The 24,209-nt window shown below is 35.2% G+C and overlaps 1 protein-coding gene across 1 annotated transcript in view; it reads right to left on the bottom strand.

Moving 5' to 3' along the window:
• The window catches only part of TBK1 (TANK binding kinase 1), a 173,214-nt gene that overhangs the window by 101,930 nt on the left and 47,075 nt on the right, over nt 1-24,209 (bottom strand). Inside the window, exons 7-15 of the mRNA XM_007942735.2 lie at nt 18,448-18,558; nt 15,907-16,086; nt 13,803-13,999; nt 13,035-13,093; nt 12,542-12,633; nt 5,548-5,649; nt 4,623-4,701; nt 198-319; nt 24-100 (exon numbers count right to left, since the gene is read on the bottom strand). Coding sequence (XP_007940926.2) covers nt 24-100; nt 198-319; nt 4,623-4,701; nt 5,548-5,649; nt 12,542-12,633; nt 13,035-13,093; nt 13,803-13,999; nt 15,907-16,086; nt 18,448-18,558 — 1,019 coding nt within the window. The remainder of the gene's footprint in view (nt 1-23; nt 101-197; nt 320-4,622; nt 4,702-5,547; nt 5,650-12,541; nt 12,634-13,034; nt 13,094-13,802; nt 14,000-15,906; nt 16,087-18,447; nt 18,559-24,209) is intronic.

Genomic DNA, 24,209 nt, shown 5'->3' with positions numbered 1-24,209 from the left:
AACAAATGGCAAATTTTACTTACTACGTTCTGCTTTGTCTTTTTTGAACTGATAGTATATCTCTGTGATGCAATTTAACAGGACTTGTAGTTTTTCTATACTATTTAAGGAAGAAAAATCCAAATAAATTAACTGAATCAATGTGAAAAAGGACATTTAATAATTAAAGCAGAAATACCAATAAAGGTATCACCTACTTTCTATCTTTTGAATGAGTGCCTTCTTGATGTGCCCATGTATCTGCCAGCAATCCACCTGGAGACAATCTGCTTTCGATATCCTTAAGACTAGTTTCTATTGTTCCCTGAGAACTGGAAAGCTAAATAAAACCAGTGAGTTCAGATGCAGATTGCCAAAAAATCATAAATGATAAATCACAATGTCAATGGAGTCTACAGTCTGGATCATATTTCTTTTTCATACATTACTTAAATTCAAAGTGAGTAATTATTTTCATATTTAAATGCAAGGATGGTTCCTTAAGTTGATGTCTATCAGGAGTTAGGCTGAAACTTCTTAACTTTTTTTGGGGGAAGAAATTCAGTCACATATCACACTTTATCAAACCTAAGACTCAATTCTAAAATGTATCATTATTTCACACACCACTAAGAAATAAAAAATATCCAATTAAGCTAAACATGCTTTCCACCATAAGACAAATCTCAGAAGTTAAAATGTGAAAAAAGTATATCTTTATAAATAATATGATAAAACATGGTAATAAAACATGGAACTAGTCCTATGACATTTTAGAAAACATTTTACACATTAAATATCCTTCTTAAAAAAGTACAAAATACTTTTAATCATTATATTAAGCTTCTATTTCCTTACCTGTGAAATATGATTAATATTTATTCTCACAGAGTTGTAGTAAATATTAACTAGGAGAACCAACATAAAACCATAAGCATGGTCCCAAGTACAAAATGTAGGTATCCAGTATTTGTTCTTTTGTTCTCTCTTTGTTTAGAGGACCAAAAAAAAAAAAAAAGTAACTCTTCTTAAAACAGAAAATGAAAATAAACTACATTAAATGTCCTGTGCAACTTAAGCTTAGTAACTTGCCGTCAATTCTGAACCTTTTGGCTAGTAGCTGAGCACTTAATTGTTTGTACCACAGGTTTACACTGCCACTAGCAACAGAAACTGCTCTTTTTAAAGAGCACACTCTTGTTAGCATTGGTATAATTTTTAAAGCATTATGAATTTGAAAGGCAAGAAGAATATCTTACTGTTATTAAAATACGCAATTTTCTATTATTGCGGTTGAACATTTTTCCCCCAAGTTTATTGACTAGATAATTTTTTTCCTCATTTGTGAATTATCTGCACATGTTCTTTATTCATTTATTTATTTCTGATTTAATGCCTTCCCTATCAATTTGTGAACAGACTTGATGGCAGTGAGTTTGGTTTTGGTTTCACCAATTTGTATGAACTACTTATATAACACATTTTGCCAATTTGCTTTGTTGTGCACATGCACAAGCACACGTGTGTGTAAAACACATATATGCAGCCTGAATCATCTCCTAAGATATCCCAAGGCTTTTCCCCTTAAACAATGAAAAGTAATCAGCATTAAACCTCATTAGGTTTCCAGCAGTTCTTGCAACATCAGCATTACTTCTGTTAGATCTTTGGGATTTAGTTATCTTTGCACTACAGTTTATGCTACCTGCTATCTTTAGCTACACTTGAAAGGGAAGCTAGTCATGTGCCATCTGTCTATTCTTAAAGACTAAAGGTACTTTAGAATAACCATGTCTCAACAAGTTTCCATAGCTGATTGTTTTAAATTTAAAATGTATTTCAAGTTTGCAGTATTTTTTTTCTTCCAAATCCAGGGCACATACATTTTACAGTGAGGATGAACATTAGTGCAGCCTTGTGTGGTCTTGGATAATTCTGCCAGGCTAATAGGCCTGGGGCTGGTTGATTCCTGTCTTTATTTTCACATAGAAAATTTAAAATTTTATATAGTCAAGTATGTTATCTTCCTTTTTATGGCCTCTTTTAACATTGATGTTTAGAATACGTTATGTATTACTTCAAAATACGGAAAATATTTTATGAACAAAATTATTTCTTGCAGCATAACAGAGAAGAGTGAAAAAAAGCAAACAATCCGAAAAACCAACAACAGGGGAATAGTAAGTACACTATAATAACTCTCTTGGCTGACATATTATGTCTATTAAAAAAAGTAGTACAAAAAACTTTCTATACTATAATGTTATACAAAAAATTAAAAATCAGATGTTCATAAAGTAATACAATCATTTAATATGTATGAAAGAAGAAGACTGTAAAACAGTGGTTCTCAAAATTTTAGCATCATCAGAATCATGTGGACAATTTATAAAAACACTTGCTGTTGTGACCCACCCCCAGGGTTCTGATTCAGCCGTAATTCTGAGGTGGGGTCAAGTACTTTGCATTTCTGTTAAGTTTCCATGTGGGGCTGAGAATGCTGGTCTAGGACACTGAACAAAACTTTGATAGTCATTTTTTGGGTTGTAGGCATATGTGACATTTTATCTACTTATAAATTTTACTTTTATGGTAGAAAAAAAATTTAAGATCTTCAACAGGAAAAGTCATAACATCTCAACAGGTTATGAAGTAAAACAATAAAATCTAGTGAAAAATAATTGGTCTGAAGTCAGAAACTATTGATTCATGATTGATTTTATGCTATTTAATCACTTCATGCTTCAATTTTCATAAGAAATCTAAGTCTCACATAAACATCATAAAAGTATGTGAGAAACACTTTGTGCTCTCCAAAGAAAACAATTTAATTCAAAGTGCTCCACTGAAGCGGGATACAAGTGTCCATTAAGCCTAGAAGCCAACAGATCAAAAGCAGAGAAAGAATACCAAACACTTACAATAAAACAGCTCCCATATTTATGTACACACAAATATTAGGGAAGGCTATTTCTTATTTCTCTGACTTTTAACAGGTTTATTATATCACAGTGTTTGTCAATGTTTTGACCATGATCTATAGAAAGAAATTCAAGTTTTAATTCTGTAACATTTAAATGTATATACATAACAGTAAAAAGTTTCATGAAGCAGTACTTTCCTTATTACATGTAATGCATTTTGGCATCTTCTATAGCTATTCTGGGAGCTCTGGTAGCATATGCCTAAGGCACTTGACTGCTAACCAGAAGGCTGGCAGTTCAAACCCACCAGCCACTCCTCGGAAGGAAGGCTGGGCAATCTACTTCCATAGTGATACTGCCTCGGCAACCCAAGGAGGGGTCGCTATGAGTCGGGTCCGACTCGACGGCACATAACAACAACAACAACATAGCTATTCTACTCCATTTTTAAAATAAATTGCTGATTACAATGCACTAAGTGTCAAAACCTACTAGTTATTCATGATTCATCAGAAGAACACTATTTTAGGAGATCTAACTACGAGGAAGGAAGCTCTGGTAGTGTAGTGCCTAAGGCACTTGACTGCTAACCAGAAGGCTGGCAGTTCATATCCACCAGCCACTCCTCGGAAGGAAGATGGGGCAATCTACTTCCGTAGTGATACTGCCTCGGAAACCCAAGGAGGGGTCGCTATGAGTCGGGTCTGACTTGATGGCACATAACACCACCACCACCAACTCCGAGGAAAAGAAGCAATTAAAAATCAGCCTAAATTGGAAAAGAAGAGGAAATAAACATCATAAAGTCATATTCACTGTATGAAAGAATACTTCAAATACCAAAAGCTCACATAATTATGTTGTTGTTGTTATGTGCTGTCAAGTTGGAGCCGACTCATAACGACCCCTCCTTGGGTTTCAGGGGTGGTATCACTACGGAAGTAGATTGCCCGATCTTCCTTCAGCACTTTAATTTATGTCACTTAATTATTACAACCACCTGTGAGATGAGCAGGGAAAGACACTGTCCATTTTCAAGGGAAAAAACCCGAGGCGGCAAAGAATTGTAAGCCTCACTTAAGTAGCCAGTCAGGGTCAGCTTGATAAGGAGCGGCAGAGCTGGGATTAGTAATTCAGCTCTCACAATACATAATTCCTTATATTACACTGTATTTCAACAATAGATGCAGAGACTACCTGAAAAGCTATTGTATTTTTCAGTAGAGACTTATGTCCTGAATTCTTTTTCTAGTTACAAAATTGCCCAAGGAACTCAAATATTTCTGTTCTTACTTTTTATTTTACAAAAGATCTGATAATTTCTAGACTTGTTTCTATGTCTAAGCAAACTTAAGCACTCTGCAAGTTAAATTACACTTATAAACTTGCTTTAGTTGCCACATTTAAGACAAACACATAACATGCTATATTATGCCAAGGATATCTAAATATATTAAGCAAAAATACAACAGCATTATAGATTTAAGAAAAGAGAAAAAGAGAAAGAGTTTGAAGTACAGCAGGCATTTAGAGGTATTTTAAAGAATTTTATGGCTATAAGGGTATTTAAGTTTGTAAGAAGTTCCTGAAGGTGGGAAAGGCTACTTTTTCTCTGGAGACCGTTAGCTGAATCATCTCTCTAGGAGATCTTAGATCTAATCTTGCCAGCGAAAGATCAGATTATGAGCCTATGATTTTTATAATTTTGTAAATACTTACTCTTAACAATTTGGTGTGTATATCTGAAATTTCACCTAGCTCTGCTGCTTCTAAGTTGATCTGCATCAACTTTTCATATCTGTATGAAAAATAAGTCAATTATAAGTAAAATAAAAAAATAAGTCAATAAAAAATTAAATGAGTATAATGAATATATAGATTTTAAAAGATGTTTTATATGTTATATTTGAGTTTTTATTATCATAGGCATTTTAAGAATAAAAAATTGATGCAAAGCTTATAAGCCACAATAGATTCCAAAAAACCTTTAAGTCTTCCTAAAGCAGGAACTTTAATATTCCTCTACTTATAATTTTGCAGATCAAGGGATAAAATGGAAAAGGCAAATTAATTTCAAACAGCTGTATGCCAGGATAATAGTAAAAATACTAGATTTCAGCATTTATTAATGGAGGTCAATAGTAAATACTGATTTCATTTATTATATTTCTTCTATAGTGCAAATAATATAACCTAAGAGGAGGGAAGTTTAAAATATTGTTTCAAGACATCCTCAGAGATAAGATTAATAAATCAGAGTAAACTAATTTAGTCATCAGTTGATGACTAAAGTTATGAAAATACCACGAAAAAGTATTTCCAGAATACCTCTTCCTTTGTGGATTACAGGTTTTATATTTTCTTATTCAGAGTTTCTGTTTTGCAAGGTAAACATGAGATGTTTTTACTGCAGATTACTTTTTCCTTCTTAAAGGGAAGGGGAAAAAAGCCAAACAGAGTGTTCATTTCTTACTGAGAAATGAAGTTTTTACTTTTGTGATGAAGTAACCACTGAGCTAAGGCTGCTCCTCATTGTAAATTTATAAATGATCACAGATTCTATAATTTAGTACAAACATTTCCACGAGCATAAACGGAACAGTTAATATCTTAACCATTACTAGTAAGGAAGTAATCTACTCACACTTTTACAGTTTTGTCAATATTTCTGATGCAGAAGTCCAATGTAATCACAACTTCTGTCTTTTTGTGAACAGCTTCATTATAGTCATCTTTAATTAATTCACTGAAAAATATTATTATTTCTATTAGTTCACTTAAGGAATTATTTATTTTCCTTTTTTCTATCACTAAGTACACTGCTATATTACCGTTGGAATACATTTTATAGTAACATTCTTGATATATTATGAAAGGCAACTCATACTTTTTGGGATTCTGGAGTATTAAAAACATTTCTATAACTTTTATACTTATCTGTTGTTGTTGTTATGTAGCATCCATAGCGACCCCTCCTTGGGTTTCCGAGGCAGTATCGCTACGGAAGTAAGTAGATTGCCCCATCTTCCTTCCGAGGAGTGGCTGATAGGTTTGAACCACCAGCCTTCTGGTTAGCAGTCAAGTGCCTTAGGTACTACGCTATCAGAGCTCCCTTATACTTATCTAGGGCACTTACAATTTAATAAATAATTACTATTTTTTAGATTCACAGTTTAGAAATCCAAGGAATTAAAATTATATTAAGAAAAAATATCTATAATCATGCAATTAAAAGTGTATAGCATTACATTTCACACTACCAGAATTAATCTTCACTATACATAGTACAGGAGCTCTGGTAGCATAGTGCCGAAGGCACTTAACTGCTAACAAGAAGGCTGGCGGTTCAAACCCACCAGCCACTCCTCAGAAGGACGGTTGGGCAATCCTACTTCTGTAGTGATACTGCCTCGAAAACCCAAGGAGGGGTCGCTATGAGTCGGGGCCGACTCGATGGCACATAACAACAACAACAACAACATACATAGTACAATGCTGTCAGAGTTATACTGTAAACCAACTTTGAAGAAGGGTGACATATATATTATATAGTTGAAACGTTTTTCGTTTGCACTGTTGTTGTTATGTGCTGTTGAGTTGGACCCAACTCATAGCGACCCCTCCTTGGGTTTCCAAGGCAGTATCAATACAGAAGCAGATTGCCTCATCTTCCTTCCGAGGAGTGGCTGGTGGGTTTGAACCACCAGCCTTCTAGTTAGCAGTCAAGTGCTTTAGGCACTATGCTACCAGAGCTCCCTTTGTTTGCACTAGGGGTCAACAAACTAAAGGCTGGGGCCAGTTTTTGCAGAGTCCATGAATTAAAATTGATATTTACATTTTTAAAGCTTATATAAACAAAACAAAGAATACTCATGAATTCTAAAATATTACCAACTCAGGTCTACACTAATGACTTATTTTTCTCATGACTTAATAATCAATAAAGCAAAAAAAAAAAAAAAAATCATGGATCAGTAACGACTTATTTTTCTCATGACTTAATAATAAAGCAAAAAAAAAAAAAATTATGGATGAGTGATCAGTAACTGGAATAGATAATAACAGCAAGAGAAAATGAAAGCTGTTAATAGCAATCCTGTGGAAATAAATAGGAGCTCTAGTGGCATAGTGCCTAAGGCATTTGACTGCTAACCAGAAGGCTGGTGGTTCAAACCCAGTAGCCACTCCTTGACAGGAAGATTGGCCAATCTACTTCTGTAGTGATACTGCCTCAAAAATTCAAGGGTAGGTTGCTATGAGTCGGATAGACTCAATGGCAATGAGTTTGGTTTGGTTTTTGATGGAAATATATAGAGCTGGTATTTTTATTTTCCCAGGAACTATTTACTAAAAATAAGAAGGCTTCTTAATGGGAACAGAAATGTACAGGGTTACAAACTAGATACATAGTCATACAGGACAATATTTTAAGAACAAATTTATGGGTTTCACATAAAGGGAACAGAAGAAAAAAAGAAGAACCTCATTATTTTCTCTTTTTAAAAGCAGCAGCAGAAGAACAAGAATGATAAAATGCTTCACATATGTTCTTGAAGGAAAGGATGGGTGTGAAGCGAGTATACATAAATTGTCACGAACATTAAAGCCTAAGGCACTATGACCAGTGAGGTGAGCCCAGAGGACACACGTGTTAGCATCTCTTAGCCAAAAGGCCTTCGATATGTGTATACAAAATTCAAAAGTTTCAAATGATGCTGTGTGGAACTAGAAATATGATTCTTGAAAGAAATTAATTTATTCTCCACTTTTATCAAATGGAAAGATGATGTTTATAGATCACAAAAGAAAAAGAAAAGGTCAAGGTCATATTCACCAACAAAACATTTCTTAAAGTCACTTTTGAGAGAGAACACTTAACTAGATGATCAATATTCTGACCTGTTGTTACATGATTTCGAGTGGGTTTGGACTCATAGCGACCCTATGTACAACAGAATGAAACATTGCCCAGTCTTGCGCCAGCCTCACAATCCTTGCCACACCTGAGCCCATTGTTGTAGCCACCGTGTCAATCCATCTCAGTGAGGGCCTTCACCTTTTTCACTGATCCTTCACTTTACCAAGCATGATATCCTTCTCCAAGGAATGGTTCCTTCTGACAACATGACCAAAGTAGAGGTGAGATGAAGTCTGGCCATTCTCACTTCCAAGGAGCATTCCAGCTGCATTTCTTCCAGGACAGATTTGTTAATTTCTTCTGGCGGTCCATGGTACTTTCAGCATTCTTCACCGTTACCACACCTTAAAAGCATCAACTCTTCATTCTTCCTTATTCATTGTCCAGCTTTCACACACATGAGGCGACTGAAAATACCCTGGCTTGGGTTAGGCACACTGGGGCAATCTACTTCCGTAGTGATACTGCCTCGGAAACCCAAGGAGGGGTCACTATGAGTCGAATCCAACTTGACAGCAGTGAGTGAGTGAGTCTTCAAGGAGACATCTTTGCTCTTCAGTATTCTAGAGAGGTCTTTTAAGCAGATTTGCCCAGTGCAATATGTCATCTGATGCCTTGGCTACTGCTTCTATTGGTGGTGATTGTGGTACCAAGTAATATGAAATCTTTAAAAACGTCAATCTTTTCTCCATTTATTGTGATGCTGCTTATTGATCTAGTTGTGACAATTTTCATTTTATATCGGGATGTGGTCCATACTGCAGACTTTAATCTTTAATTTTCATCACTAAGTGCTTTAAGTCATGCTCACTTTCAGCAAACAAGTGGTGCTGTCTACATATTACAAGTTGTTAATAAGTCTTCCTCCAATCCTGATGACACACTAATCTTCACACAGTCCAGCTTCCTGGATTATTTGCTCATCATATAGATTGAGTAAGTATGGTGAAAGGATACAACCCTTGCACACTCCCTTCCTGATTTTAAACAATGCAGTACCCTTGTTCTGTTTGAACAACAGCCTCCTGGTTTATGTACAGATTGCTGATGAGCAAATGAAGTGTTCTGGAATTCCAATTCTTCTCAATGTTATCCATAATTTGTTAAGATCCACACAATCGAATGCTTCTGTATAGTCAATAAAACACAAGTAAACATCTTTCTAGTATTCTTCACTTTCAGCCAAGATCGATCTGACATCAGCAGTGATATCCCTTGTTCCACGTCCTCTTCTGAATCCAGCTGGATTTCTGGAAGTTCTCTGTCAATATACTGCTGCAACCATTTTTGAATTAAATAGATGTTGTTGTGGTTAGGTGCCATCAAGTCAGTACCTACTCAGAGTAACCCTATGCACAACAGAAGGAAACACTGCCTGGTCCTGCACCATCCTCACAATCATAGCTATGCGTGAACCCACTGCTGCAGCCACTGTGTCAATACATGTCATTGAAGGTTTTTCCCTTTTTCACAGACCTATTTTACCAAGTGTGATAGCTTTATCCAGGGACTGGTCACTTCTGAAAACATGTCCAAACAAGTGATGAAGTCTGGCCATTCTCACTTCTAGGGAGCATTCCTGATTTACTCCTTCTAAGACAGATTTGTTTGTCCCTCAGCAAGGTTTTACTTACTTGTGATATTAATGATATTGTTCAATAATTTCCACATTCTGTGGGATCACCTTTCTTTGGAATGGTAGAAATATGGATCTTTTTCAGTCAGTTGTCTAGGTATCTGTCTTCCAAATCCTTTGGCATAATCAAATGAGAGCCTCCAGTGCAGCATGTTTGCTGAAACATCTCAATGGGTATTCCACCAATTTCTTCATCAATTCCTTCAGTGCAGCTTCAACTTCTTCCTTCAATACCACTGGTTCTTGATCATATGCCACCTCTTGAAATGGATGAACATGGACCAATTCTTTTTGGTACAGTGACTCTGTGTATTCCTTCCATCTTCTTTTGATATTTCCTGTATCATTCAATATTTTGCCCACAAAATTTTTCAATATTGCAACTTGAGGCTTGAATTTTTTCTTCAGTTCTTTCAGCTTCAGAAATGCTGAGCGTGTTCTTCTCTTTTGGTTTTCTAATTCCAGATCTTTGCACATTTCACTACAATAACTGACTCTGTCTTCTTGAGCTACTCTTTGAAATCTTCTGTTCAGCTTTTATCTTGCCATTTCTTTCATTTGCTTTAGCTATTGTCTGTTCAAGGGCAAGTTTGAGTCTCTTCGGACATCCATTTTGGTCTTTTCTTCCTTTCCTGTCTTTTTAATGACCTTCTGCTTTCTTCATGGATGATGTTTTTGGTGTAATCTCACAATTCCTCTGGTTTTCGGTCATTGGTGTTCAATGCATCTAATCTATTCTTTAGATGGTCTCTAAAATCAATGTCATAGTTTGGCTCTCCTGGACTTGTTTTAATTGTCCTCAGGTTCAACTTGAATTTGCATATGAGCAACTGATGGTCTGTTCCAGTCAGCTACTGGCCTTGTTTTGGCTGAAGATATTGAGCTCTTCCATTGCCTCTTTCCACAGGTGCAGTCTATCTGATTCCTTTGTACTCCACCTAGTGAAGTCCACTTGTATAGCTGCCATTTGTGTTGTTGAAAAAACTTATTTGCAATGAATAAGTCATTGGTCTTGCAAAATTCTATCATGTGATCCCCAATGCTATTTCTACCACCAAGGCCCTATTTTCCAACTACTAGTGATTCTTCTTTGTTTCCAACTTTTGTGTTCCAATCACCAGGTACTCAACAATTCTTGATTGTATATTTGGTCATTTTCAAATGAAGTTGGTAAAAATCTTCAATTTCCTCATCTTTGGCTTTGGTGTCTGGTGCATTAATTTGAGTAACAGTAGTTATTAACTGGTCTTCCTTATGGGCATATGGTTATTATCCTATCACTGACAGCACTGTATTTCAGGATAGATCTTGAAACATTCTTTGTGATGATGAATGCCATGCCATTCTTCTTCAATTTGTCATTCTTGGCATAGACGACACATGGTTGTCTGATTCAAAATGGCCAAAACCAGTCCATTTCAGCTCACTAATGCGTAGGATATCAATCTTTATGTGTTCCATTTCATTTCTGACAACTTCCAATTTTCCTAGATTTGTACTTTGTACATTCCATATTTTGATTATTAATGGATGTTTGCAGCTTTCTTCCCATTTTGAATCATGCCACATCAGCAAATGGAGGTCCTGAAAGCTTTACTCGATCTACATCATTAAGGATGGCTCTACCTTGAGGAGGTAGCTCTTCCTCAGTAGCATTTTGAGTGTCTTCTGACCCGAAAGGCTCATCTTCCTGCACTACACTGGACATTGTTTCATGGCTATTCATAATGCTTTCCAGTAATATATCAGACAGTGTTTCACTGTTATTCATAAGGTTTTTACGGGCCAATTCTTTGAGAAGTGGATGGCCCCTTTCTTCTTCTGAGCCTGGAAACTCCACAAAACCTGTCTACCATGGGTGATCCTGCTGGTATTTGAAATACTGGTAGCATAGCCTCCAGCCTCACAGCCACACACAAGCCACCACAGTATGACAAACTTGACATACAAGTGGTGAAATATTCTGACCTAGAAAACTATATTAAGTTATTTAGTTCAAAAATTAGCTTTTAAACAGCTTGTTAAGGTGAGTGGTGTACTCACTGTATGATGTGATATACATGAAATGTCTAGAATAGGCAAATCCAGCAGTAGAAAGTAGATGAAGCATAACTGGCTTTAGGCTTGGTGGTGGTGGTGGTGGTGGGGAAACGACCTGGAATGCTTGGAAGGGAAAGCGTGAACACTAAGAGGTACAGGATTTCTTTTCAAGGTAATGAAAATTTTCCAAAATTAGATAATGGTGAAGCTGTACAACCTCTGAACATATGAAAAATCTCTTTTCTTTTTTTTTGTACTTACACTTTATTATTATTTTTTTTTATTGTGGTTTGGGTATGTACTATATACTTTAAATGGATGAACCGAATATGCATATATATTTTATATGGGTGAATTGTATATGTATATCAATAACATTGCTAAAAAAAAAAAAAAAGTCAGTATATACTTCATTTGGGGAAAGATGGAAAATAAATAGGAAACAGAGGAGGATTATGAGAACTTAAAATCTAGAAAGAAGAACAGATTATACTGAATTACAACAATGCCAAAGCCTTCCAAGACAGAAAAATGACAACCAAGCTGAGCTCTTTAGAAAAGGAGCCCATGTGCCACCACACTGTATAGTGTAGTATATGTTTGTAAATTCGGATTCTATTTGTCCTGTTTCACAAGATTCTGAGGGAATCAAAATGAAAAAGCAGCTGCTAAAATATTTTACAAACTAATTGTGAAAGAAATGTATAAAAATAAAAATCCAACACCTGACCCTACTGAAAAGGTAAAGTGTCAGAGATGGTATGAGTATCAGCTACTCAGTGAGGTCTCTGTGAAGATTAAAAGATCCTTGGTGGCACAGTGGTTAAAGCGCTAGGCTGCTAACTGAAAGTTTGGTAATCTGAACCTACCAGCGGTTCTGCAGAAAGAGATGGCAGTCTGCTTCTGTAAAGATTACAGCCTTAGAAACCCTATGGGCAGTTCTACTCTGTCCTATAGGGTCACCGTGAGTTGGAATTGACTTGACAGCCATGACTTTGGTTTTTCTGGTTTTATGTGAAAATCAGTTTTCAATCTATTACTTACATCAGCCATCGTATTCCCTTCCGCATTAATTCCTGGTAAAGCAATAGGGTACTGGCGGTTCTACAGGCATAACATACAACCCCTGTTACTGCCTAGTGAAGAAATAGAAAAGGTCAGTATTTGGGTCTAATTGTAGTACAGTGTAAGAAAAACTTTTACACAAAAATTTTTAAGTTTATGCAGTTCTATCAGGTTAATTAAAAACATAATAAACCACTAATTTCAAGAAGCTAAGGATAGATACAGTGGCAATAAATATTTTATCCTTAACATTAATTAAACAGGCCCTGTCTCAACAGAATTTTTGTATGGCAAATTCAAGGAAGGGTAGGATGTAAACACACACACACACAAATAATTAAGATAGGAAAGAAAACAATTTAAATGAATAATGTCCTGTATAGCACAAGCATATAAAATGATACTTTATATTGCTTCCACTATTGATAATTTTAGTTCAGATTTTTACAAAGTAATCCAATTAAATACTAACCTTAGCCATACTAGCATCTCCATCTAAATCATAACGTGGATGCACTTTAGGGAGAGAAACTGAAATGTAAAATAAAATATGAAATTAAATACTTAAAATGAGAAAATAAATTTAGTAAGTTAACTTTACCTTTTATATAGCAAATAAGATTTCTAAGTCAAATATTACTGAAAAAACTCATTTTTGTATTTTTCATGTTAAGAAAACCAACTAGAAACAATAGTGTTCATTCGCTAACAAACTGACTGCAATATTTCTAGGTGGTTTCCTTTTTTAAAATATATTCTAACATAACAAGCTCAATACTTCTCTTCAAATCTAAATCAAATCTTAATGATCCAAACAGAAATTTAAAAATCTGGGTAATGTATTTTCCCCTGAGTAGAATTATTAATGTAAAAGATTCCAAAAATGGAGATCTAACTGCTCTTAGAATCCAAAGTCTGGCACAGTGGGCACACAAAAACTATTTGCTGAAATATGATTCTGATTGTTAGCAAAGTACTAAAAGTAGAACACTACAGTAAAATGCACAAAATGCTTCACCATTTAATGAAACAAAATATTTGAAGCCAAATTTTGTAGCTATGAGGCCTTTCAATTTCACTACTACTCTCTTTCAACTAGTTTATAAAATTAATAATTAATAATTATGAAAATTCTAATGTCATCACCAAACAACTTTATGAAGATCACAAACCTTTTTACAATCTCAGGATTATTTTTTACCAGCTAGTAGGACAAACAATGAGAAAAATTTCAACTTACTTTTTTCATATATTAATCCTATGGTGCTCAGAGGTTCCCGGCTTACTACGAAGATGGGATTTCCCTCAGTAGTTTTAGGGAAGTGTTGTGCCAGTCTTCCAGGTTCTAGAACTAAGCGACGTCCTTCATAGATAAGTTCTTGATTTGAAGAAATAATTTTGGTTTGTTTATACAGCAGTTCATGAAATACAGTAGCACTATATGGAAAAATCCAATAGGACAATATAATTGGGAATAGCTGAGACTTAAAAAGCCCCATCCCTTTTTTTTTTCCAATCATGAGTGCTACATTATCAATTTTGAAGTGTATTTCTAAGAGCATGTTTAGTCTATATATACACTACTTTGTTTGTAAATTAATGAAACTAAAAGTTCCGTACCACCTGTGTACAGAGCAATCAATTCTAAAATATTTCTTTATATTTGGATACTTGTACAATATAAAGTATTCTTAATATTTCATAATGAAGAGTCAACACAGCAGAGGTTATGACCTTGGAGTCAGACTGTTGCTGTTGTTGTTAGATATTGTCAAGTCAGCTCTGACTTATAATGACCCTAAAAATGAGAGGACGAAACACTGCCTGGTCCTGCACCATCCTCACAATCACTGCAAGGCTTGACCCTCTCATTGAGGGTCTTTTTCACCTGAGTTTAAATCCCAGTTCTTCCACTTATTTGCTGTATTACCTTACTTAACTTTTCTGTGCACAGAGGGAAGGAATGACAATAGTACTTCACAGAATTGTGAAGATTAAATAACAAATATGTAAAGAATTGAAACAGTACTTGAAACATTACTATTTAATGCTTATTAGACAAATTAATAAGACTTGGAATTTTAAAAATGATTCTCTGAGGGGAAAGTCAGATTCCCCTAAATACATCTATGAAATCAAAGAAATGTTTCAGCAGCAATGCCATCTAACGAAAAGCCTGGTCTGCCATAAGCCTCATGATTTGGATCAGCCTTAGGTAGGTTTTTTATGTTCAAGTATGCTTTTAAAATGAAAATAATGACAAATACCTAACATGAATATTTATTCAGGCCTATTATATACTAAAAGGAGCTCTGGTGGCATAGTGGACTTGACTGTTAACCAGAAGGTCTGCGGTTCAAACCCACCAGCTACTCTGCAGAAGGAAGACAGGGCAATCTACTTCCGTAAAGATTTACAGCTTCAGAAACCCAGTGGGGGTCCCTATGAGTCAGAAAAGACTCAATGAAAGTGAGTGTAGTTTTGGTTTTATCATATACCAAAATAAAGATAAATAATGTACTTTACATATTATTTTGTCTAATTGATTTTATATCTTAGTAAAGCACTAGCAAAAGTCTCTTTTAATGAGTTTTATGAGGTATCAGAACTGTTGTTTGAAATTCTGTCAAAACAGAAATTATGGCATATAGAATAGGTGTAATTTTTTTCTTTTTTAACATTTTGTTTTGAGACCATTATAGAGTCACATGCAGTTTTAAGAAACAATGCAGAGAAATACCATATACTCTTCACTTAGTTTCCCCCAATGAGAACTATGCACTATAGGTGCATAACTATAGTACAATATCACTCCCAGAATACTCAATGTGTGTGTGTATATGTGTAGGGGTATTTGGTTCTATGGGTAGATTTGTGGTAATATGCTTGCAAGTAAAACAAACCATTCCATATACATTTAGAACCCATTAATTATTTTTATGTCATATTTGCATAAAAATTATACTAATCCTAAATTTATGCTTTAATATTTTTATAAAGATACAATAGTACTCAAAACAAAACCACTCCATTTATTAGTAGATGCTACTTGTGGTTATGTGATTAAGTAATTTGAGATAAGGTACAGTAATGAAAATAGTATTATAAGCTTGTAGTTTAAAAATAAGCTAATATAACTGTAAATTTAAAAAAAAATAGAAAATAATCCTTTTAAATCAAAGACAAGTGAAGAGAAATATACTAAGAACAAAAACATAATTTCCTTACTGGGAAGTGGTTCCTTGTGGTAAAACTGAGGTGTCTTCCATTTCCTCTCCTAACTTATCAAGGTTTTCATTATATAACACGATGTTTTGATATAAGAAAATACAAAAGGTACTTACGTATTATAGCCATGAATATAAATCTTATGAGCTGTCATTTGTTGTAGCGAAAAAACATGAATTATCATTCGGTGAAGTATATCACTAGTTTCTGCAAAAAACTGATCAAAACCCCAACACTTTTCCTGATCTGCCTCAAGGATGTTTGCAAGAACAGGGGTAAGTAGAACTTGCAGACCCCTAAAATAATATTGAAAAAAATTACTAAAGAGTGAATGAAATAAAATATTACCAACACATAAGAGGAACTGTTATTACTATCATTAAATTAGATGAGTCAAAAATTTTAAAAATCTGCCAACTTTTCAGAAAGCCAGGTAACCGTGATTTAATATCACTTTCCATTGAATCAGTGGTTACAGCATTTTTGTTAACTTATCTTTTACTGATTATTTTCTTTGATTTCTTCCTGAGTTTCTTCACTTTTCAATCAAATTATAATATTGTACATACATGGCTATTTATGTGAAATTGGTTGATAAAAATCTTATGATCATAAGGATAAGAAATCATGGTTTGATTTCAGCATAAAGCGGGCTTTAATGTCTTTTTAATATGGCTCTCCAATATCTAATTTTGTATGCTGAATTTATATGCCTTTTTTAGTGTACTACTTTACGAAGTAAAATCAAAATAGTAATCTTGCAATCAACTGGCGCCAATTCAACAAGGAACAATTTTTGACTAATAAGCATTTTAAAAATATGAATGGAAGACCTCAATTCTTTCTCATGCTTTCACCAGAATTATACAGCATGCTCAAATATACTCCCAATTACAGATATTAAATCGTGTTAAAAAAAATTGACTAAGTAACAGAGAGTGGAAATAATTCCTTGTCAACAGTTACTAGATTTATATTTATTAAAGTATGTAGTGGGTATTTTTTATTTTTGCCTAATAGGTACCCATTCTTCCTCATGTTGGTAAAACAATCCACAGCTCCCCACTCTGTAACGCCATTCCCTGAGTGTGACATTGGCAGCCCATGGTTATTACAATTAATTGAAGGTGGTGGTAGTATAAGTTAGTCCAATGAGAATCAACCCAGAAATCTTTGCTAAAACTACTAGGAAAGAAAGTTTTTCTTTCCACAGGATTTTCAAAGCTGTAAAATTTGCATCTTGAAATGGCAGCAACCATCCTGTGGCTGCTAGGAAAGAGCCTGAATGACTAAGAAGAGAAATCAGAGAAAAGCAGATCTGAAAAATGGAAAGAGACCAAGTCTTAATGATACAGTCAGAGTCCTAGGATTCAGGTGAGCTGTGAATTTCTATTTCTAATCTATTTCCTTAATCTATTTCACTTAAGCCAGTAGAGTTAGATTTTCCATCCTGTTAAATGTTAAATTTCTATTCCTCAACACAATGAATTTCTCTTGGTAATTCTAGTTGTATGGCACAGTTTCTTTTTTCGAATTTTTTTTTTTTAATAAACAACAACAAAAAATACTATGTTAAAAGAATAATGGTTTTCAAATTATTCTAGCAGTAAAACTCTTGGTGTAAACAAATATTTACAAAACTCAATATATAAAACAAGTAACGTGTGATTACTTTGCTTAAATATTTATTTATATGTTCACAGTTATACAAAAAGCACTCACAACTTATTATAGATGGATATGTACACTGATGATTGTATAACCACCCCACTCAGGAAAAAACGGAAGTTAATTCAGGAAGCACAAATTCTGAATGCCAACAAGCATCTCGGGTGTATTTCCAGAGGGAAATCTAAAATAATTTACTTACTTTAAATTTATTTCACTTTAATTCTTCCTTAATGACAATAGATTTTTACCTGATAATATAATTATTCTGATACTGCCTACTAAAATAACAAAGACCCATATGAACCTTTGAGATGCTGAAAAAAGTACTAGAAAACTGCTATTTTCACCTTTTGAATAATTTGAACACTTTTCAAAAATGAAGATAATATTAAATTTCTTCAGTATTTGCTTTTTAGAATGCCAGTTGAGAAATCTACTCATTTCTATATCATTATTTATGGTCAGTTTAAAGGTCATTATAAAAGATACCAAGGTCCTGAGCTGAAATTAGGCAGAAGTTCTAAGACCAGATACTAGCAATCTCAAATAAGTATGTCCTTGTCATAAGAAAGATCTGGTAAAATTTATATAGATCAGAATAAATTTTTACCTCACCACAAAAGCAAAATTCACTCACAACATGCTTTAATAACATCTTTTTTTTAAAAAAAAAAAAAAAAGAAAAAAGCCCCCAAAACTCTATACTTTAATATTTGAATATCTGTGATTTTAGTCAACAAACATCAAAATGCAAAAAGAGAATTAGCTACACATACTTACCTAGATGGGAGCTCTGGTAGCATAGTGCCTAAGGCGCTTGACTGCTAACCAGAAGGCTGGTGGTTCAAACCCACCAGCCACTCCTCGGAAGGAAGGTTGGGCAATCCTACTTCCGTAGTGATACTGCCTCGGAAACCCAAGGAGGGGTTGCTATGAGTCGGGGCCGACTTGACGCACATAACAACAACAACAACAACAACACTTACCTAGATAGACTACAAGAGACAGGCATATCTCCACTCCAGTCAATTGGTCCATTTTCTGCTTTTTGTACTCCAGATATTGCACCAGAAGGCTTTCCAGTAATTATTTTATACCTTTGGAAGAATAACAGTGGAAAATAAGAGGTTCATAATGGCATGGCCTATTAATGGGCTTTACAAAAGTATTTCCTCAACTGCACCTACAATTATCTACTAGATGAAACTTTGTGATTGATGTTTACAGGATCCATGAAACAATCAAAATATTTTGAATCTGACTAAGTGAAGTAGAATAGTGGTTGTATGAATATTTTACAGATGCCATAATTAATTTTCATTTGGACTTGCAGAGTGCCATTTAATAGCATCTTGATGTTCACAACAAAAACATTAATTTTTTCACCTGAAAAAACAGAATAAACACAAAAAAGTTACATCACAGAATATCTATTGACCATGAAAAAAACAGAGCTTATCCCTCTTCCCATATTATCCAAAGGCACAGTCAACTGGACTATGAAATTATTGCAGAATGAACATCAGCAGTTTTAAAAGATACATACCACAATAACAGGAAGATTTTCTTTGCAAAATGAAAAAAATATGTACACATATAGAAACAGGTGCAGACACAAAAATTATGAGCCAAATTTAACTTGATTCCTGATGAAAGTGAGGAAAATAAAGATAAATTGAAGGCAGAGGTGGACGGGGAAGCAAAAAAGCACTATAATGATGTTAACAATTCAATGACAATAGTCCTTTCAGATTTTAGTACTTTCTTAACCAAGACTTAAAAGTAAGAAGGAAATAAGAGAGCTCCATACCTTCAAGGATACTTTTATCCAGATGAAAATGTAGAACAATACCGAAGAATGTCATTTAAGCTTAAAAATGCTATTTCTGACAGAGTATCTATGTTTAATGTCTAAACAAATGTGTTCCGAGCACACTGATCTACTTTTAAAAAAAGAACAAGCCAGTGCCACTGATTTGGACTTGTTTGCTGCTTTCTCAGAACACGTAGCCAAGATTTCTAACTTAAGAGTTTTTCAGAGAAGGAGAAAAACAATGTGAAAAATAAGTTGCTTTAGTGGTGATAGTTACAAACATGGTAAATGTGATAAACATCACTGAACTGTACACATAAAAATGACTGAAACAGCAAATTACTGTTACATATCTTCTGTTGCAAGGGAAAAAAAAAAGTTGCATTCACATGAAAGGGGTCCAACTACGGAGAAAAACGCAAGACTAATGCAAAAAAAAGAGAAGTGAATAGAACGAAATTTGCCAGAATTCTGGTAAGATCCATATATAAACACATTCATAATATGCAAATGCCACACTTGTCTGTCAGTTTGTCACACAGTGGCGGCTTACATATTGCTGTAAGGCTGGAGGCTATGCCGCCGTTATTTCAAATATCAGCATGGTCACCCATGGTGGACAGGTTTCAGGAGAGCTTGCAGACTAAGACAGACTTAGAAGAAGCAACAGGCCATCCACTTCTCAAAGAACTGGCCAGTGAAAACCTTATGAATAATAGTGAATTACTATCTGATATATTACTAGAAAACTTTATGAATAGTCTTGAAACATTGTTTGATATAGTGTCAGCACCACAAGTCCACAAAAGCCAAAGTATGACCTTGAGAATATCCCGCTTGAATTTGGAGACCATCTCAAAAACAGATTTGACACATTAAATACTAATGACCAAAGACTAGATGAGTTGTGGGATGACATCAAGGGCATCAACGTGAGATGATATCAAACATTAAGAAAGTAAAAGGTCATTAAAAAGCCAATAAAGAAAGAAAAAAACAAAATGATGTCAGAAGAGACTCAAACTTGCTCTTGAATGGAGAGTAGCTAAAGCGAATAGAAGAAATGGTTACATAAAAGAACTGAACAGAAGATTTCAAAAGGTGGCTCAAGAAGACAAAGTAAAGTATTATAATGAAATGTGCAAAGACCTGGAGTTAGAAAATCAAAAGGTAAAAAATGCACTCAAGTATTTTTCAAGCTGAAAGAACTGAAGAAAAAATTCAAGCCTCTAGCTGGAATACTGAAGGAGTCTATAGGCAAAATATTGAACAATGCAGGAAACATCAAAGCAGATAGATGGAATACAGTCATTGTACCAAAAGAACTAGTTGACATTCAACCATTTCAGGAGGTAGCATATGAACAAGAACTGATGGTACTGAAGGAAGAAGTCTTAGCTGCACTGAAGGCATTAGAGAAAAACAAGGCTTCAGGAACTGACAGAATACCAATTGAAGTATTTCAAAACATGGATGTAACACTGCAAGTTCTCACTCATTTATGCCAAGATATCTGGAAGACAGCTATCTGGCCAACCAACTGGAAGAGATCCATATTTGTGCCTATTCCAAAGAAAGGTGATTCAACAGAACGTGCAAAATATCAAATAATGTCATTAATATCACATGCAAGTAAAATTTTCCTGAAGATAGTACAAAAACGGTTGCAGCAGTACATCAATAGGGAACTGTCAGAAATTCGAGCCAGATTCAGAAGAGGGCATGGAACAAGGGATATTACTGATGGTGTCAGATGGATCCAAGCTAAAAGCAGAGAATACCAAGAAGATGTTTGCTGTGTTTTATTGACTATGCAAAGGCATTCAACTATGTCAATCATAACAAATTATGGATAACTTTGTGAAGAATGGGAATTACAGAACACTTAATCGTGCTCATGTGGAACCTGTACATAGACCAAGAGCGTACTGTGTAGTTTAAAATCAGGAAAGGTGTAGGTCAGGGTTGTATACTTTCACCATATTTATTCAATCTGTATGCTGAGCAAATAATTCAAGAAGCTTCAGTATATATGAAGAATGTGGTCAGGATTGGAAGAAGATTCATTAACATTCTGAAATATGCAGATGATACAACCATTCTTTTTTATATATAAATAACTTGTTATTATGATTTGGGTGCAAGTCTTCAGAGCAAATTGCTTTTCCATTCAACAGTACACATTTTGTTTTGTGACATTAACTTCAATCCCCACAATGTGACAGCACTCTTCCTGTTTCCTCCTGAGTAGGTGACTTTTAAGAACAGCCATTTATTTTCTCACAGTTTAGGAGGCTAGAAGCAGGGCTGCAGACCAGTTCATTCTGGACACAACCATTTTTGCTGAAATTAAAGGGGACTGGAAGCATTTACTGATGAAGATTAAAGATTATAGCCTTTAGTATAGATTAAATCTCAACAAAAAGGTAACAAATAACTTCACAACTGGACCAATAAATAACATCATGATAAATGGAGGAAAAACAGAAGTTGTCAAGGATTTTACTTTACCTGTCCATGGAGCAACAATCAAGAAATCAAATGATGTACTGTTTTTGGCATATATCTACTACAACCTACCACAGTGACAACTTTAATATGTTAAAAAGCAAAGAGGCCACTTTGATGACTAAGGTGTTCTTAACTGAAGCCATGGTATTTTTAATTGCCTTCTATGCATGCAAAAACTGGACAATGAATAAGGAAGACTGAAGAAGTATTGATGCATCTGAATTATGGTGTTGGTGAATATGAAACATACCATGGGCTGTCAGAAGAATAAATAAATCTGTCTTGAATGAAGTACATACAGCCAGAATGCTCCTTAGAAGCAAGGATGGCCAGACTCACCTCTCCTACTTTGGACATATTATCAGGAGAGACCAGTCTCTGGTAAAGGACATCATACTTGGTAAAGGGTCAGCGAAAAAGAGAAAGACCCTCAATGAGATGGAGTGACACCTAATTACAACAACACGCAGGTAAAAGCACGATTAACTGTTTGTTATTGTTGTTTGTCGCCATCCGGTTGATTTTGACTCATGGCAACCCTATGAAATGCTCTATAAGGTTTTCAAGGTTGTGACTTTTCAGAAGCAGATCACCATGCCTGCCCTCCAAAGAGCCTCTGGTTGGGTTCAAACCACCAACTTTTCAGCTAGTAGTTGTGTGCTTAACCAACTGTGCCACCTAAGAACTCTGATTAACTGTCAGGCACAATTTATTTTCATGGAGAAAAGCACAAATTGACTCTCTATCTTGGTTAATGAAGAGATTTCATGAAAAGGGCACTGCTATAAAGCAGGCTCAAGATGATGGTTTATCAACATCACTAGTACAGTTAACTGACGGCTTCTTTCCATGAGTATGTTCGTTGTCCTTATTACAAAACATTCAGATACCAGCTTTTAGCAATAGTCAGAAAGCCATCTCAACTTTTTTTTTAATTTTCTCAAAGCAGCAAAAGGAAAATAGACTTCTCCCTCACTTTTCTGAAATGAGATTAAGTAAAATTGTAATTTTAGACTTGTGTTTATTACTTCAAGTCACATTTGCTTATGAAAGGCAGAGGCAAGTATATAAAGGTTTGAGAGAACTGTCAAGGACTAAAAGACTTGGGCAGGTTAGACTGTCAGTAAGTTACTGTCCCAAACCATTCATTAAACTAAACAATGCTCATAACCTCATAATTTTATGCTTATGTAACTAGGCTGTTTCTCATGCAGTAAATACATTTACTAATTTTTTTTTCACAATAAAAAGAAATATTGGCTATGGATATATTCTATAAAAATTTCCTCATCTAAAAATCCATCTCTTTGTCTTTGTTATTTGGTTTATAATAAGTGATTTTATACACATAATTATCTTAAAAAATTATGGCAGCACATAAATGTACACTGTACTAGTGAAATGCATTCAGTCTCTGGCTTGAACCTGCAGCACTAGAAAAAAAAAATTAATATTACATTACTGCCAAGAAGGAGGGGGAAAGAAAAGCCAGGGGTTGACAGACTGAGCAGCGGCAGGAATCCAGGTAAGGGGAGGGACAAAGGCCCCACCACAAGAGGCAAGAAGTTGGAGAAAGAAAAGCCAGAGGGGGACAACAGACTGAGCAGTGGAAGGGATCAAGGTCAGGGGAGGGGCATAGGTTCCACCCTCAAGAGGAAGGAAGCAGGAGAAGAAAAGCCAGGGAACAACAGACAGAGCAGTGGCAGGGATCTAGGTAAAGGAAGGGGCAGAGGCCCCAGCCCAAGAGGCAGGAAGTGGGGCAAGAAAAGCTGGGGGATGACAGACCAAACAGCAGCACAGATCTAGGTAAGGGGAGGGTGGAGAGGGTTCAAACAGCTAAGGGAGACAAACTTGTCTGTTGGTTTGTAGTAATGTGGTGGCTTGCATGTTGCTGTGAGGTTTGAGGCTGTGCCACCTGTGTTTCAGATGCCAGTGGGATTGCACAAGGTGTACAGCTTACAGACTGAGACAAACTAGGAAGAGGGAAGAGGTCATCCACTTCTCAAAGAAATGGCCAGGGAAAACCTTATGAATAGCAGAGAAACGCTGATACATTACTGCTCAACTATATGAATAGCCCAGAAGCACTGTCTGATACAGTGCAGGAGGCTGAGCCCCTTAGGTCGGAAGGCTCTCAAAATACAACTGGGAAAGCGCTGCATCATCAGAGTAGAACCAACCTTACTGATATGGTTGACATAAAGCTTTCGAGACTGCCATCTGCTAATGTGGCACGACTCAAACTGAGGAGAAACAACTGCAAACATCCATTAATAATTGGAACATGGAATGCATGAAATATGAATCTAGGAAAACTGGAAGTTGTCAAAAATGAAATGGAACACATAAAGATCGATATCCTAGGCATTAGTGAGTTGAAAAGGAGCTCTGGTAGCATAGTGCCTAAGGCACTTGACTGCTAAC

This window comes from Orycteropus afer, unplaced genomic scaffold, assembly GCF_000298275.1.
Source record: "Orycteropus afer afer isolate SDZICR_OR568_19922 unplaced genomic scaffold, OryAfe1.0 scaffold00097, whole genome shotgun sequence".
Taxonomy (NCBI): domain Eukaryota; kingdom Metazoa; phylum Chordata; class Mammalia; order Tubulidentata; family Orycteropodidae; genus Orycteropus; species Orycteropus afer.
Note: the sequence above shows the minus strand (reverse complement) of the source record. Positions and strands in the feature narration are given on the sequence as shown.